Source organism: Salvelinus namaycush, unplaced genomic scaffold, assembly GCF_016432855.1.
Source record: "Salvelinus namaycush isolate Seneca unplaced genomic scaffold, SaNama_1.0 Scaffold343, whole genome shotgun sequence".
Classification (NCBI taxonomy): Eukaryota; Metazoa; Chordata; class Actinopteri; order Salmoniformes; family Salmonidae; genus Salvelinus; species Salvelinus namaycush.
The window spans coordinates 140,438-154,830 of record NW_024060375.1 but is presented as its reverse complement, the minus strand read 5'-3'; the positions used below and the strand labels follow the sequence as shown (position 1 = coordinate 154,830).

Below are 14,393 nucleotides of genomic sequence, written 5' to 3'. Positions count from 1 at the left end.
GTGTGGATGACATTTAACACAGTCTGTCTGCTATCACAGATCCTCCGGCAGCTGCCTGGCTGGGATTTGGAGTTTTATATTAAAAAGCCCTTTTTTTCCCCTCTCTCTCTCAAAACGAACATCCGATGGTGTCTTGTTTTGCCACTACCGTTATGCTGAGTATTTAAAGACAGAATCCTTAGATACTACATACATTAAAATGTAAATCAATGATATGTCCCCATTGATTCTTGAAGAATATAACTCATAAATGCCTCATGTGCTTAGTTCAACTGTCATACCCATCAGAACCCAAAATAAGCTTAATTTACCCCAATGTTAACAATGCAAATGTTAATAACGACTGTATAGCCTCAAAACATGGTTAAATCTATAATTCTGATATCATGGATGGTCAGTCCTTGCATCCATAGCTCTGTCTATGAATTTGAGTGTGGTTATATTTCTCCAGGACCATCTCTAAGCTTTTTCCCAAAACAGAGGCTGGTGATCGCTTTGTTATTGTTTCAATTAAGGATTCTAGCTTTAAGATTAGGTACAGACAGTGCCTTCAGAAGGTATTCTTACCCCTTGACTTATTCCACATTTTGTTGTGTTACAGCCTGAATTCAAAATGGATTAAAGGGATAATCCAGCCCAAACCACTAATTCATATTGATTAAGTGTTAAATAACACTCATATTTGAATATATTTTTTGGGAACAAGTTATAATAATTTGGTCATTATAACAAGGTTGGTAGAAACATGTGAAAATAGTTTTTGGAAATCTGTTGCAGCTCAAGTCTACTACAAAACCCTCAATGCAATGCTCTCTCTCTCTGGGCTGGCTGGCCAGCTAGCTAGCTAGCTAGCTAGCTAGCTAGCTCGACAGTCAGTTGGGTGGGGCGTTTCTCCATTCATTGCCCAGTGGGATTCCTATCTCCTCCTTTCTGTAATATCTCTGCTTCCCACAGACACACAGGGGGCATTGCGACATGGTACTTGAAGTTGAATAATTTGCTACACTGTTTAGATTGGGTACATCTAAGCAAAATCTCTACTTTGTCATGAGTATATAGATGGATGTATGTGTTCTATATGCTGATTTGGCAATCTGGAGAGCAGGTCATTGTTTTAAAGGCGTTATTAAATCTGATAGTGTGTTAACCCTTATGACGAGAATGATGTAGTGAAGACGCATTTCTACACGATTTCCTAAGACGGACCAAATAGAAGTTAAATCACGGGGATATCTGTTATTTTACCCAGCGATAGAACATAGGCTTTCACCAAATTGACAGGAGTTTCATGATTTTATTTCTGGGGGCGGATTATTCCTTTAAATATATATTTTTTTTCTCACCTATCTACACAATACCCCATAATGACAAAGTGAAAACATGTTTTTTGAAATGTTTGCAAATGTATTGTAAATGAAATACAGAAACATCTCATTTACATAAGTATTCACACCCCTTTGCTATGACACTCCAAACTGAGCTCAGGTGCATCCAATTTCCTTTGATCATCCTTGAGATGCCACTACAACTTGATTGGAGTCCACCTGTGGCCAATTCAATTGTTTGGCCATGATTTAGAAAGAAACACACCTGTCTATACAAGGTCCTACAGTTGACAGTGCAGAAACTATACCAAGGATACTATACTGTACCTCTCCGAGATATAATTGTGATGAGGCATATATCTGGGGAAGAGTATAAAACAAGTTCTAGAGTGTTAAGTTTCCAAGAGCACAGTGTTCTCCATCATTGAGAAATGTAAAAAAAAAAAAAAAAAAAATGGAACTACCCAGACCCTGCCTAGAGCTGTCCATCCGACCAAACTGAGCAACAGGGCAATGAGGACCTTGATCAGGGAGGTGACCAAGAACCCAATGACCACTCTGACAGAACAACAGAGTTCCTTGGCTGAGATGGGAGAACGTGCCAGAAGGACAACAGTCTCTATAGCACTTCACCAATCTGGGCTTTATGGGAGAGTGGCTTCAGAAGCCACTCCTAAGAAAAAGGCACATGACAGCACACCTGGAGTTTGCAAAAAGGCACATGACTCATAAAGACAAAATATTCTATGGTCTGATGAGACAAAAATGTAACTCTTTTGCCTGAATGCAAAATGATATGTCTGGAGAAAACCATGCACATTTCATCACCCGTCTAACACCATCCCTACCGTGAAGCATGGTGGCAGCATCATGCTATGAGGATGCTTTTCAGCGGCAGGGACTGGGAGACTGGTAAGGACAGAGGGAACAAAATACAGGCAAATCCTTGATGAGAACCCACTTCAGAGTGCAAAAGATCTTAGACTGGGTGCGAAGATGTACGTTCCAACAGGACCCCAAGAATACAGCCAAAGCAACACTGGAATGGCTTCAGAACTATAATGTGAAAGTCCTTGAGTGGCCCAGCCAAAGCCCAGACTTGATTTCCATTGAAAATCTGTGGAAAGACTTGAAGATTGCTGGTCACCGCAACTCCCCATCTAACTTAACAAATCTTGAGAAAATCTGCAACGAAGAATTAAACTGTAATCGCCACCAAAGGTGCTTCTACAAAGTATTGACTCAGGGGTGTGAATACTTATGTAAATTAGATATCTGTATTTCATTTGCCATAAATTTGCTAAAATGTCTAAAAACATGTTAATTTAGATTTGAGATTTTTAACCTTTATTTAACTAGGCAAGTCAGTTAAGAACAAATTCTGGCTTTGCACTTTGTGTCGTGTTCGTTGATGGAATGAAGAGACCAAGGTGCAGCCTAACGTTCTGCAGGCTAAACGAACGTAACGTTCTGCAGGCTACCCAGTAACTATACAAAATCAAGATCCCACAATCTAAGGTGGGAAAAAGGGCTGCCTAAGTATGATCCCCAATCAGAGACAACGATAAACAGCTGCCTCTGATTGGGAACCATACTAGGCCAACAAAGAAATAGAAACATAGATTTGCCCACCCAAGTCACACCCTGACCTAACCTAATAGAGAATAAAAAAGGCTCTCTAAGGTCAGGGGGTGACACTTTGTAATTATGGGGTATTGTGATACAGCCGGAATTTAAAATGTAACACAAAATGTGGGAGAAGTCAAGAGGTATGAATACTTTCTGAAGGCACTGTATATAGTGATGTAATCATTTAAAGTTTGAAAGGTGGAGTATACAGTAATAGTGTACATCCGTGCCAGTAAAACATCTTCCAACCTCACTCTGGAAACATTGTGAGGCCGTCTCTATCCTTTACTGTGCACTGTTCCCATCCACTTTGCTACACATGGCTCCCCTGACTGTCAGAGAGTGTGACACAGACAGTCCTGCAGGTCATCTCTGCTGCCTGTCAGAGGGAGAAGCTGAGGCTGAATGAACAGAGCTGCTGCCTGCCACTGAGCCATGTCAAACCAACACAGCTCAAGCCCAGTCAGCTCTTCCGACCGGCCAGTGACACTGATAGTACGAGGTAACACTCCCATTCCTCCTTTACACACACCAGCTGTCAGAGCTGATTACACACACACGAACGCACACACAAACACACACACGAACACACACAGTCAGGGATGAGGTTTTGCTCTATTCCTCTGACCGCACTCAACTCTGCTGTCCACTCCAATCAGCAGAGAGGAGCAGAGGTCTCCATGCAGGCAGCACAGGTGGCAGACAGAGGAGAGGAAAGGAGGGAGGAGAGGACACCTGGGGATCCCAGGCTTTTAACACAATGTCTGTGACCAAAATGGCACCCTGTGCCTTTTAGAGTGCACTACGTTTGAACAGGGCCCATAGGCCTCTGGTCCAAAGTACTGCACGATAGGCTGCCATTTGCGACACATTCAAAGCAACACCCATGCCTGTTCATCCCACTGACCAATCACTCATTGTGTCTGCACAGACTACCAGGCAACGGTACCGCGTTGACCAATAGCACGATATCAAACTCCAGTCAAATAAAATGAAAATACCAGGATGAGCGTAGCCTTGATGTAGTCAGCGTGTAACCTCCGTTAACCTGCTCATTAGAAAGGATCAGCTTTTTATTAGCGGTAGCATGCCGGCTTCCTGTAGCTGTGAGGCTGGCTTCCGCTGGGATAAAAGCATTTTTCAAATTCCTGCTAATCAGGGTGTAAAAGCGTTCCCGCAGATAGAACTGGTTTTGCTTCACTTGCTAAAGCGGGCACAGCTAGGCAGACTGACTGAGCCCACACAAAGGCAACAACGGCCAAAGGTTCAGATAATTGGAAAGTTTGAACTCTGTATCAAACCTGATAATGAGGGGGAAAGACATACTTGTATGAAGCCCCGTTAATGTCCCAATTTGCAATCTAATTTAGGCAAGAACCCATCAAGGAGAAAGCTCTGCACTTTTTTAGGACTTTATCAAGCAGTGGTAAATGCAATTTAATTTCTCATTGTAAATGTAATAGCTCGTCTCAGACAAGGGAAATACAACCAACAGGAATGTGTAGCAGATTGCTGACATCAATTTGAATAGTTCAGTTGGCTCTCTCAGTGCCAGATAGACAGAGGGAGGTGTGGGGGCTGGCTTGTGTTCAGAGCCTTGACAGAAATGACAGTCAGTCTGGGATGTGTTGGAGATCAGAGATAAAACTATGTAAGTGCACCCAGCTGGTGTCCATCATCACCTTCTCAACGACCAGGCAGGCAGTACAGAAACACAGAGAAACCAGCTCTCAATTCATCACAGACAGTGGCTCCCAAATGCCCCTGGTCCATAGTAGTGTACTATGTAGGGAACAGAGTACCCTTGTTTCATGAGGATCACCCAGATGAGAGGGCTAGAGGAGGGAGGCAATGGCAACATGCTTTAGATACAGTATACTACCAGCACCAGACCAGCCTGACATCTACTGCTCTTCAACTATTTCAACATCCTACATGAGGATCACCCAGATGAGAGGGCTAGAGGAGGGAGGCAATGGCAACATGCTTTAGATACAGTATACTACCAGCACCAGACCAGCCTGACATCTACTGCTCTTCAACTATTTCAACATCCTACATGAGGATCACCCAGATGAGAGGGCTAGAGGAGGGAGACAATGGCAACATGCTTTAGATACAGTATACTACCAGCACCAGACCAGCCTGACATCTACTGCTCTTCAACTATTTCATCATCCTACATGAGGATCACCCAGATGAGAGGGCTAGAGGAGGGAGGCAATGGCAACATGCTTTAGATACAGTATACTACCAGCACCAGACCAGCCTGACATCTACTGCTCTTCAACTATTTCATCATCCTACATGAGGATCACCCAGATGAGAGGGCTAGAGGAGGGAGACAATGGCAACATGCTTTAGATACAGTATACTACCAGCACCAGACCAGCCTGACATCTACTGCTCTTCAACTATTTCAACATCCTACATGAGGATCACCCAGATGAGAGGGCTAGAGGAGGGAGGCAATGGCAACATGCTTTAGATACAGTATACTACCAGCACCAGACCAGCCTGACATCTACTGCTCTTCAACTATTTCAACATCCTACATGAGGATCACCCAGATGAGAGGGCTAGAGGAGGGAGGCAATGGCAACATGCTTTAGATACAGTATACTACCAGCACCAGACCAGCCTGACATCTACTGCTCTTCAACTATTTCAACATCCTACATGAGGATCACCCAGATGAGAGGGCTAGAGGAGGGAGGCAATGGCAACATGCTTTAGATACAGTATACTACCAGCACCAGACCAGCCTGACATCTACTGCTCTTCAACTATTTCATCATCCTACATGGCTTCATTCATTGGTAAACCCGTATAATACCTTACTTAGTATACAGACCAAGCTGCTATCGCCTTACTATGGTGCAGTGGTGGTGTTCACAGTTTATTATGCAGCAGAGTGAAATCTTATTCATTCTAACGACTTCTTCTGCATCTTTCAGTAACATCACGTTCCCACCTCTGCTAAGCAGACCAGTCTCTAACTTAGGCTTAGTCTGACCTTTCCTCTGTAACAGATCAATATTCCTTACAAATCCCAAGCACACAAAGGGCCTGTCTGCCTGCCTGCTGCATGCCATTAGGTTAGAGGACAGTCTGGCTCTCTGATGAACACTGGAATATCCATGGTTAATACTAAACACTATGCAGGAAACTCATACAACTGCAGCAGCTAGCTAGCTAGCTATAGCAACCTACAACATACTATACATCCCAAATGGCACCCTATTCCCTACATAGAGCACTACTTTTGACTAGAGCCCTATGGGTCCTGTTCTAACGTAGTGCCCTATATAGGGAATAGAGTTCCATTTGAGATCCAGACAAAGTATTCAAAGAGGGAGCGAGTGGACGGGTTGTTTAAGGACATTCTCAGATTTCCCTTTGAAAAGTGACATTACGTCTTCCTCTTTGTGCTCCAGGTTCAGTGTGATCTGAAAGCCATTGAGCAGGATGACAGACATACTGCTGAGGTGTGTGTTGCCACCAGCTGGTGAAAGACTCCTTTAAACTCCCCCGGGAGCTGTTAACCCCCCTGTTCTGTTCTCCTGTTCTCCTTCTATCAGCTCCACTGTTCTCCCCTGAACAGCAGCGACATGGCGGTGACATCACACCTCTCCTGTAGGCTGGTTCTAGTTGGACACACCCAATCATCAATCAATCAATGACTTTCCTTTCCCAGGGAACGGTTCCCCCTCCTTCAGCCCAGTGTGTGTGAGTGTGCGCGTGTGTGTGACCTTGCATGCGACCGCGTTTACATGTGTGAGTGTGTTACTGCTGCAGCATATCAGTGGAGTCCTACCTCCTGAGAATCTCTTTAACATCACATTATCAGTGTAGCTTTCTTTCAATAAGGACAAGCCAATGCCTCGTGTCTGTGTGCTTATGCATCAACTACTGCAATTAAATAATGTCTCTATGTGAGTATTTCTCAAAAATTAGTTTAAGTTTGCACTTATTTATGCTCTACTTTCCCCTATGATTCAGATAACTGAACGGAGGAGGGGGGGAAACGGCTCTGACAAGCCAAGGAAACGTGGTGTGAGCTGAATTCTAAATGTGCCATGTACTGTGAGTTTGTGCCCCGCAGGCAGGCAGGCAGCTACAGAGGGAGGAGGGGGATCTACAGTGTGTTAATAGGTAAACAGTGCACAGTGTTGGGCCTGAGCTCCACACTTCTCCCTACATGAGGCCACAACTCTGGAACACCCCTCAACATGCTGATGCTGCAGAAAGGTCAAGCATATTAAACTATGTATTAGAATACTGATAAATAATACAATTATTGACTTAATGATTTTGTTTTCTCTGGTAGTAATAATAACATGAATGATCTGATGTGTCCAAAACCAGCTTCTGGTTTACAGCTTCAAGGGAGGGAAGGAGAGACTTTTTACCAACTTAATGTACCAGTGTGCCATCACAACAGCAAGATGTGTGACCTGTTGCCACAAGAAAAGGGCAACCAGTGAAGAACAAACACCATTGTAAATACAACCCATATTTATATTTATTTATTTTACCTTTTGTACTTTAACTATTTGCACATCATTAAAACACTTTATATAGACATAATGACATTTGAAATGTCTTTATTCTGTTGGAACTTTTGTGTGTGTAATGTTTACTGTAAGTTTTTTATTGTTTATTTCACTTTTATTTATTATCAATTTCAATTGCTTTGGCAATGTAAACATATGTTTCCCATGCAAATAAGGCCCCTTAAATTGAAATTGAATTGAGAGAGAGACAGAGAGAGGAGAGAGACAGAAAGAGAAAGACAGATCAATTAACTTTTTTTATTTGATAATTTCTTAAAACCCAGAGATAATTTCTTAACTTTATATTCAACACCAGAAAAAAACTGCAGGTGTTAATCAAGATGCTGTGTTGTCTCTTCAGGTTGCAGATGCCACAGACACCAATAGCAACCCCATCGCAACTCACCTCCATAAACTCTGGGTAGACAATAACAGATGCCATAGCAACCCCATCGCAACTCACCTCCATAAACTCTGGGTAGACAATAACAGATGCCATAGCAACCCCATCGCAACTCACCTCCATAAACTCTGGGTAGATAATAACAGATGCCATAGCAACCCCATCGCAACTCACCTCCATAAACTCTGGGTAGACAATAACAGATGCCATAGCAACCCCATCGCAACTCACCTCCATAAACTCTAGGTAGATAATAACAGATGCCATAGCAACCCCATCGCAACTCACCTCCATAAACTCTGGGTAGATAATAACAGATGCGGAATAAAGCAGCTTCTCAATCATTTAATCATTTTGACATTGTGTTGGTTAGACTCTCTGGTTTTCTTCAAGATGACATTGTGTTCGTTAGACTCTTTGGTTTTCTTCAAGATGACATTGTGTTGGTTAGACTCTTTGATTTTCTTCAAGATGACATTGTGTTGGTTAGACTCTCTGGTTTTCTTCAAGATGACATTGTGTTCGTTAGACTCTTTGGTTTTCTTCAAGATGACATTGTGTTGGTTAGACTCTTTGGTTTTCTTCAAGATGACATTTTGTTGGTTAGACTCTTTGGTTTTCTTCAAGATGACATTGTGTTGGTTAGACTCTTTGATTTTCTTCAAGATGACATTGTGTTGGTTAGACTCTTTGGTTTTCATCAAGATGACATTGTGTCGGTTAGACTCTCTGCTTTTCTTCAAGATGACATTGTGTTGGTTAGACTCTTTGCTTTTCTTCAAGATGATATTGTGTTGGATAGACTCTTTGGTTTTCATCAAGATGACAGTCCTAGTCTGTCTATCTGGAGATGGTTTAGAACAGGGTTCCCCAGCTGGCAACCCGCGGGGCTGAATGGTTTTATTTGGCAACTAAAATGTTCTGAGCACAAAATATATATATTTTTTTCCATGGTAGGACATAAAAGACTGTAAAAACACCAGGAAATCAGCTCCAAGCTATTTTCATTTTGAAATCTGTTCCCAAGTATTCCCACACATAATAGAGAGATCCTTGATTATATACAAATGTAAACAAGGTTTGAAATGATTATGTTTAGTCTAATATTATATCTGTTTGGGCTTCTTGCGGTCAGTTTGCAGTCTATAAATGATAGTAATTATGTTCCGGACCCCCGACCATCCACTCCAGAAACAAAACGTCCCACGGCAGAATCTAGTTGATGATCCCTGGTTTAGAAGTTATTTATTTATTTTATTTTACCCCTTTTTCTCCCCAATATCGTGATATCCAATTGGTAGTTCCAGTCTTGTCCCATCGCTGCAACTCCCCTAGAGAGCCGTGCGTCCTGCGAAACACGACCCTGCCAAGCCGCACGGCTTCTTGACACACTGCTCGCTTAACCCGGAAGCCAGTCGCACCAATGTGTCAGAGGAAACACCGTCCAGCAGGCGCTCAAAGTCAGCTTTCAGGCGCCCGGCCCGCAACAAGGAGTCGCTAGAACGCGATGAGACAATGAAATCCCGGGCCGGCCGAACCCTTCCCTTAACCCGGACGACGCTGGGCCAATTGTGCGCCGCCTCATGGGTTTCCCGGTCACGGTCGGCTATGGGTCTCCCGGTCACGGTCGGCTATGGGTCTCCCGGTCACGGTCGGTCTGTAATGACGCCTCAAGCACTGCGACGCAGTGACTAGACCGCTGCGCCACTCGGGAGGCCGGTTTAGAAGGCTTTACCTGTTGACGGGGCTGCTGTGTTCTGTGAGGGCCACCAGCAACTTGAGAGCGTAGACTGGGATTGGGTCTGGCTCCAACAGGAGAGATTCATACCTGTACAACACAGGAGAGACATCAGCCACACTTTATATGGATAGCTATTTGGGTAGTCCCCTACAGATAGGTTTAGGGTCTAGTTAGTTCAACAGATTGTTGATAGGTGTATAGATGTTTTACTAACTATCTAGAAATCCTCTGCAGAGCACTGGCAAACACATATGGGGACTGGCTTAAATATTGAATTCAATAAATCTAAATTACTAACGAAAAAAACATTTCAATAAATCTAAAACGTTTATTTCAAACGTTTATTTCTCCACTAGGGAACTGGCCAAATAAAGTTGCCAAAACAAGAAGGTTCACTACTTTGACTGCACTCCACACACACAGGCCCAGATGAACAGTGGAGCTGGGCTGGCTCTCAGTTTCTGGTCATTCATTCATCCATGTCATCAGAGCTTTTAAATGAGCTAAAGTTGAGAAGTCTGCAGAAGCAGCTGAAGACAGGGAGGCACAAAGGGAGAGGGTAGAGGAGAGTAGAGAGAGAGAGAGGGTAGAGGAGAGTAGAGAGAGAGAGAGGAGAGGGTAGAGGAGAGTAGAGGAGAGAGGGTAGAGGAGAGTAGAGAGAGAGAGGGTAGAGGAGAGGAGAGTAGAGAGAGAGAGAGAGAGGAGAGAGGGTAGAGGAGAGTAGAGGAGAGAGGGTAGAGGAGAGTAGAGAGAGAGAGGGTAGAGGAGAGTAGAGAGAGAAAGGGTAGAGGAGAGAGCAGAGAGGAGAGGAGAGGAGAGAGAGGGTAAAGGAGAGCGGAGAGAGAGAGGGTAAAGGAGAGCGGAGAGAGGGGGGGGGGGAGGTGAGGAGAGGAGAGAGAGGGGGGGAGGTGAGGTGAGGAGAGGGGAGATGAAAGAAAGGGGAGGGGAGATAAGAGAGAGGGGAGAGGATAGGGGAGAGCGGAGAGAGAGAGCAGGGAGAGAGGGTAGGGGAGTTAAGAGGGGGGAGGAGAGAGAGGGAAAATGTAGAGAAGAGCAGAGTGATAGAGAGGGTAGAGGAGAGAGATGCAGGAGAGAGCATACTCACTGTGGAAGAAGGGCTTCTGTAATGAGAGTCAGTAGTCTACCAGTTGAAGAGTTGCACTCTCTCTCTCTCCTCTCCTCCTTCCTCTCTCCCTCCTCCACGGCCTCTTGGCTCAGCAGCAGCAGTGTGATCTCTGACAGAACCCGCAAGCTGACGATACGCCACTCCACTACAACACAACACAGAGCACAGAGCATGTAACACACACACACACACACACACACACAGCAATATTGATCCATGCAGACCCTCTGCAGTGAGAGAGCTGATATTTACCTTACATACAAATCAAAACATTTACTACAATACCAAGCACATGCAGTTGTGGTTAACTTTAGACCAAGGGCCTTGCTGTGTGCCATGCTAGATAGGGAACATTGCAGAATGGGCACGTTCCAGACTGCCTATCTATGTCCTGAGATGTTAAGCATGGAGAGCACATGACCCAACCGTTTCCTTACCGTTTTTACTGAAGGCAAGAGAAGTCAGTGGAGGAAGAATGCAATCAACAACCTTGAAGAGATAAAACATTTTCTTTAAACCAAATAAACCAAATAAACCATAAACATCAAATAAACAACACATAAACCTAATATAAGACAGTATTTCCATTTGACTCCTATTATACATCACCTACAAGTCATTTATTCATCACATGCAAATGTATAATCATGTCTTTTCTTTAAAACATGTTGTCTATTAAAGGGAGGAGCAATGAAATCGAGCACTTGTGTGAGCACTCCCAATCTCGATGTAAATATCATGTTGCCCCTGTCCTTCGATCATAAACACCTGATGTGAGCGCTTTTTATAATAACAATTGGATCCATCCCTATTATGATGAGGACGATTTCCATCGAAACAACAGTAAACGCTCTGTTCTGTTCTCGTCTATTATGATGAGGACTATTTCCATAGAAACAACAGTAAATACTCTGTTCTAGTCTATTATGATGAGAACGATTTCCATCGAAACAACAGTAAACGCTCTGTTCTGTTCTCGTCTATTATGATGAGGACTATTTCCATAGAAACAACAGTAAACGCTCTGTTCTGTTCTCGTCTATTATGATGAGGACTATTTCCATAGAAACAACAGTAAACACTCTGTTCTAGTCTATTATGATGAGGACGATTTCCATCGAAACAACAGTAAACGCTCTGTTCTGTTCTCGTCTATTATGATGAGGACTATTTCCATAGAAACAACAGTAAACGCTCTGTTCTGTTCTCGTCTATTATGATGAGGACTATTTCCATAGAAACAACAGTAAACACTCTGTTCTAGTCTATTATGATGAGGACGATTTCCATCGAAACAACAGTAAACGCTCTGTTCTGTTCTCGTCTATTATGATGAGGACTATTTCCATAGAAACAACAGTAAACACTCTGTTCTAGTCTATTATGAGGACTATTTCCATAGAAACAACAGTAAACGCTCTGTTCTGTTCTAGTCTATTATGAGGACTATTTCCATAGAAACAACAGTAAACGCTCTGTTCTAGTCTAGTATGATGAGGACTATTTCCATAGAAACAACAGTAAACGCTCTGTTCTGTTCTCGTCTATTATGATGAGGACTATTTCCATAGAAACAACAGTAAACGCTCTGTTCTGTTCTAGTCTATTATGATGAGGACTATTTCCATAGAAACAACAGTAAACGCTCTGTTCTGTTCTAGTCTATTATGAGGACTATTTCCATAGAAACAACAGTAAACACTCTGTTCTGTTCTAGTCTATTATGATGAGGACCATTTCCATAGAAACAACAGTAAACGCTCTGTTCTAGTCTATTATGATGAGGACCATTTCCATAGAAACAACAGTAAACGCTCTGTTCTGTTCTAGTCTAGTATGATGAGGACTATTTCCATAGAAACAACAGTAAACGCTCTGTTCTGTTCTAGTCTATTATGATGAGGACCATTTCCATAGAAACAACAGTAAACGCTCTGTTCTGTTCTAGTCTATTATGATGAGGACTATTTCCATAGAAACAACAGTAAACGCTCTGTTCTGTTCTAGTCTCAACGAGGATGTAATCTAAACAGGAGACAACATTAGAATAAGAAGCCTGAGGTGGGTATAAAGAATGTACTGTGTCTTGATGGATCCATCCCAAATGGCAGCCTATTCCCTATATAGTGCACTACCCTCGACCAGAGCCCTATGCGCCCTGGACAAAAGCAGTGCACTACTGTATAAGGGGATTGGGGTGCCATTTGGGATGGATCCATTGAGCACCTTTGTTGTTTATTAGAATATATCCATCAGAAGAGACTGTTGTGCTTTGCTGTCGCGTATTTCCCATTATATTCTGTTTAGCACACATTCTCCCTCCGCCGTGCAAACTGTTTTTAAGTGTCTGTCTGACTCAGAAGAAGCTTTTCTATCAGGCAACAGCCAGTCAAGAGTATAAATAGATCAAACTAAAAACAGATGACTAGATCCGATATTGCTGTGGTTCACCTCTGCAGAGAGCTTGTTCCAACAATTTATTTAACCTTTATTTAACTAGGCAAGTCAGTTAAGAACAAATTCTTATTTACAATGACTCCCTACCCCGGCCAAACCCGGACGACGCTGGGCCAATTGTGCGCCGCCCTATGGGACTCCAAATACCGGCCGGATGTGATACAGCCTGGATTCAAACCAGGAACTGTAGTGACGCCTCTTGCACTGAGATGCAGTGCCTTAGACCACTGCGCCACTCGGGAACAAAAGGAAACATTAAACTGTGTGTGTATGTGTGTGTACTCATGCATGTGTGTGTGTGTGTGTGTACTGCTCCCTTCCCAAAACCCCACCGCTGACAGACAACGCTCAGCGGAATCTAATGACTAGTGTCAGACATGTAATTCAAGTTTCTTCTCATGTTACTCAGTATGAGAGGAGCTGTGCTTCTTCTTCTTCTTAGTATCAGAGGAGCTGCTCTTCTTCTTCACAGGAACATCAAGCCTCTTCAACTCATTACTTCCTGTCTGCGTCCCAAATGGCACCCTATTCCCTTTATAGTGCACTACTTTTGACCATGGCCAATAGTATATAGGGAATAGCGCTCCATTTAGGACTCAGGCCGTGCCTGGCCCAGCTCCTTCCTGTATGTCAATATTCATTACACAGTCTCCTCAGACCAGACCAAGGCCCAGCTGCACTCTGCTGGAGCTCCTCTGAGACAGCACAACTGATGGTCTGCTGGCCTGACAGTCTCTCTCCAACACCATACATGACTACTCCAAGTCAACCCCCCATGCCAGGGCCCTGTGTTGGGGAGGGAAGTACAGGGCTGGTAGACAACCCCTAACCACTAGTCCTTAGATCTACATAAGTGTCGAGAGGCTGAGTGGACATCTGAGTGGACCAGTGCCTAGGGGTTAGGGGTCAAGGGTTGTTTCTGGACGAGGCCAGTGTTGCTGCAGGCTGCAGTGCCTAGGGCTTAGGGAGCTGCTGTTGCTGCAGGAGCCTTGCAGACCACAGGGCCAGACTCACAGTACAGTGATGGGGCGTTAATAGAGCCTAGATGGTGAAAAGAGACTGTTGTGCTAGGGAGTTAGGGGCTAGTGGTTAGGGGATAGGGGCTAAGAGGTTAGGGACTAGGGGCTAAGGGGTTAGGAGCGAAGGAGTTGGGGGA

At 43.7% G+C, this 14,393-nt stretch overlaps 1 protein-coding gene across 1 annotated transcript in view; it reads right to left on the bottom strand.

Moving 5' to 3' along the window:
- Positions 1-14,393, bottom strand: part of LOC120040347 (serine/threonine-protein kinase ULK4-like) — a gene marked incomplete at its 3' end in the record, with an annotated part of 134,760 nt that overhangs the window by 59,897 nt on the left and 60,470 nt on the right. Inside the window, exons 28-30 of the mRNA XM_038985535.1 lie at positions 11,218-11,269; positions 10,760-10,925; positions 9,649-9,741 (exon numbers count right to left, since the gene is read on the bottom strand). Of these exons, the coding sequence (XP_038841463.1) occupies positions 9,649-9,741; positions 10,760-10,925; positions 11,218-11,269 (311 nt within the window). The remainder of the gene's footprint in view (positions 1-9,648; positions 9,742-10,759; positions 10,926-11,217; positions 11,270-14,393) is intronic.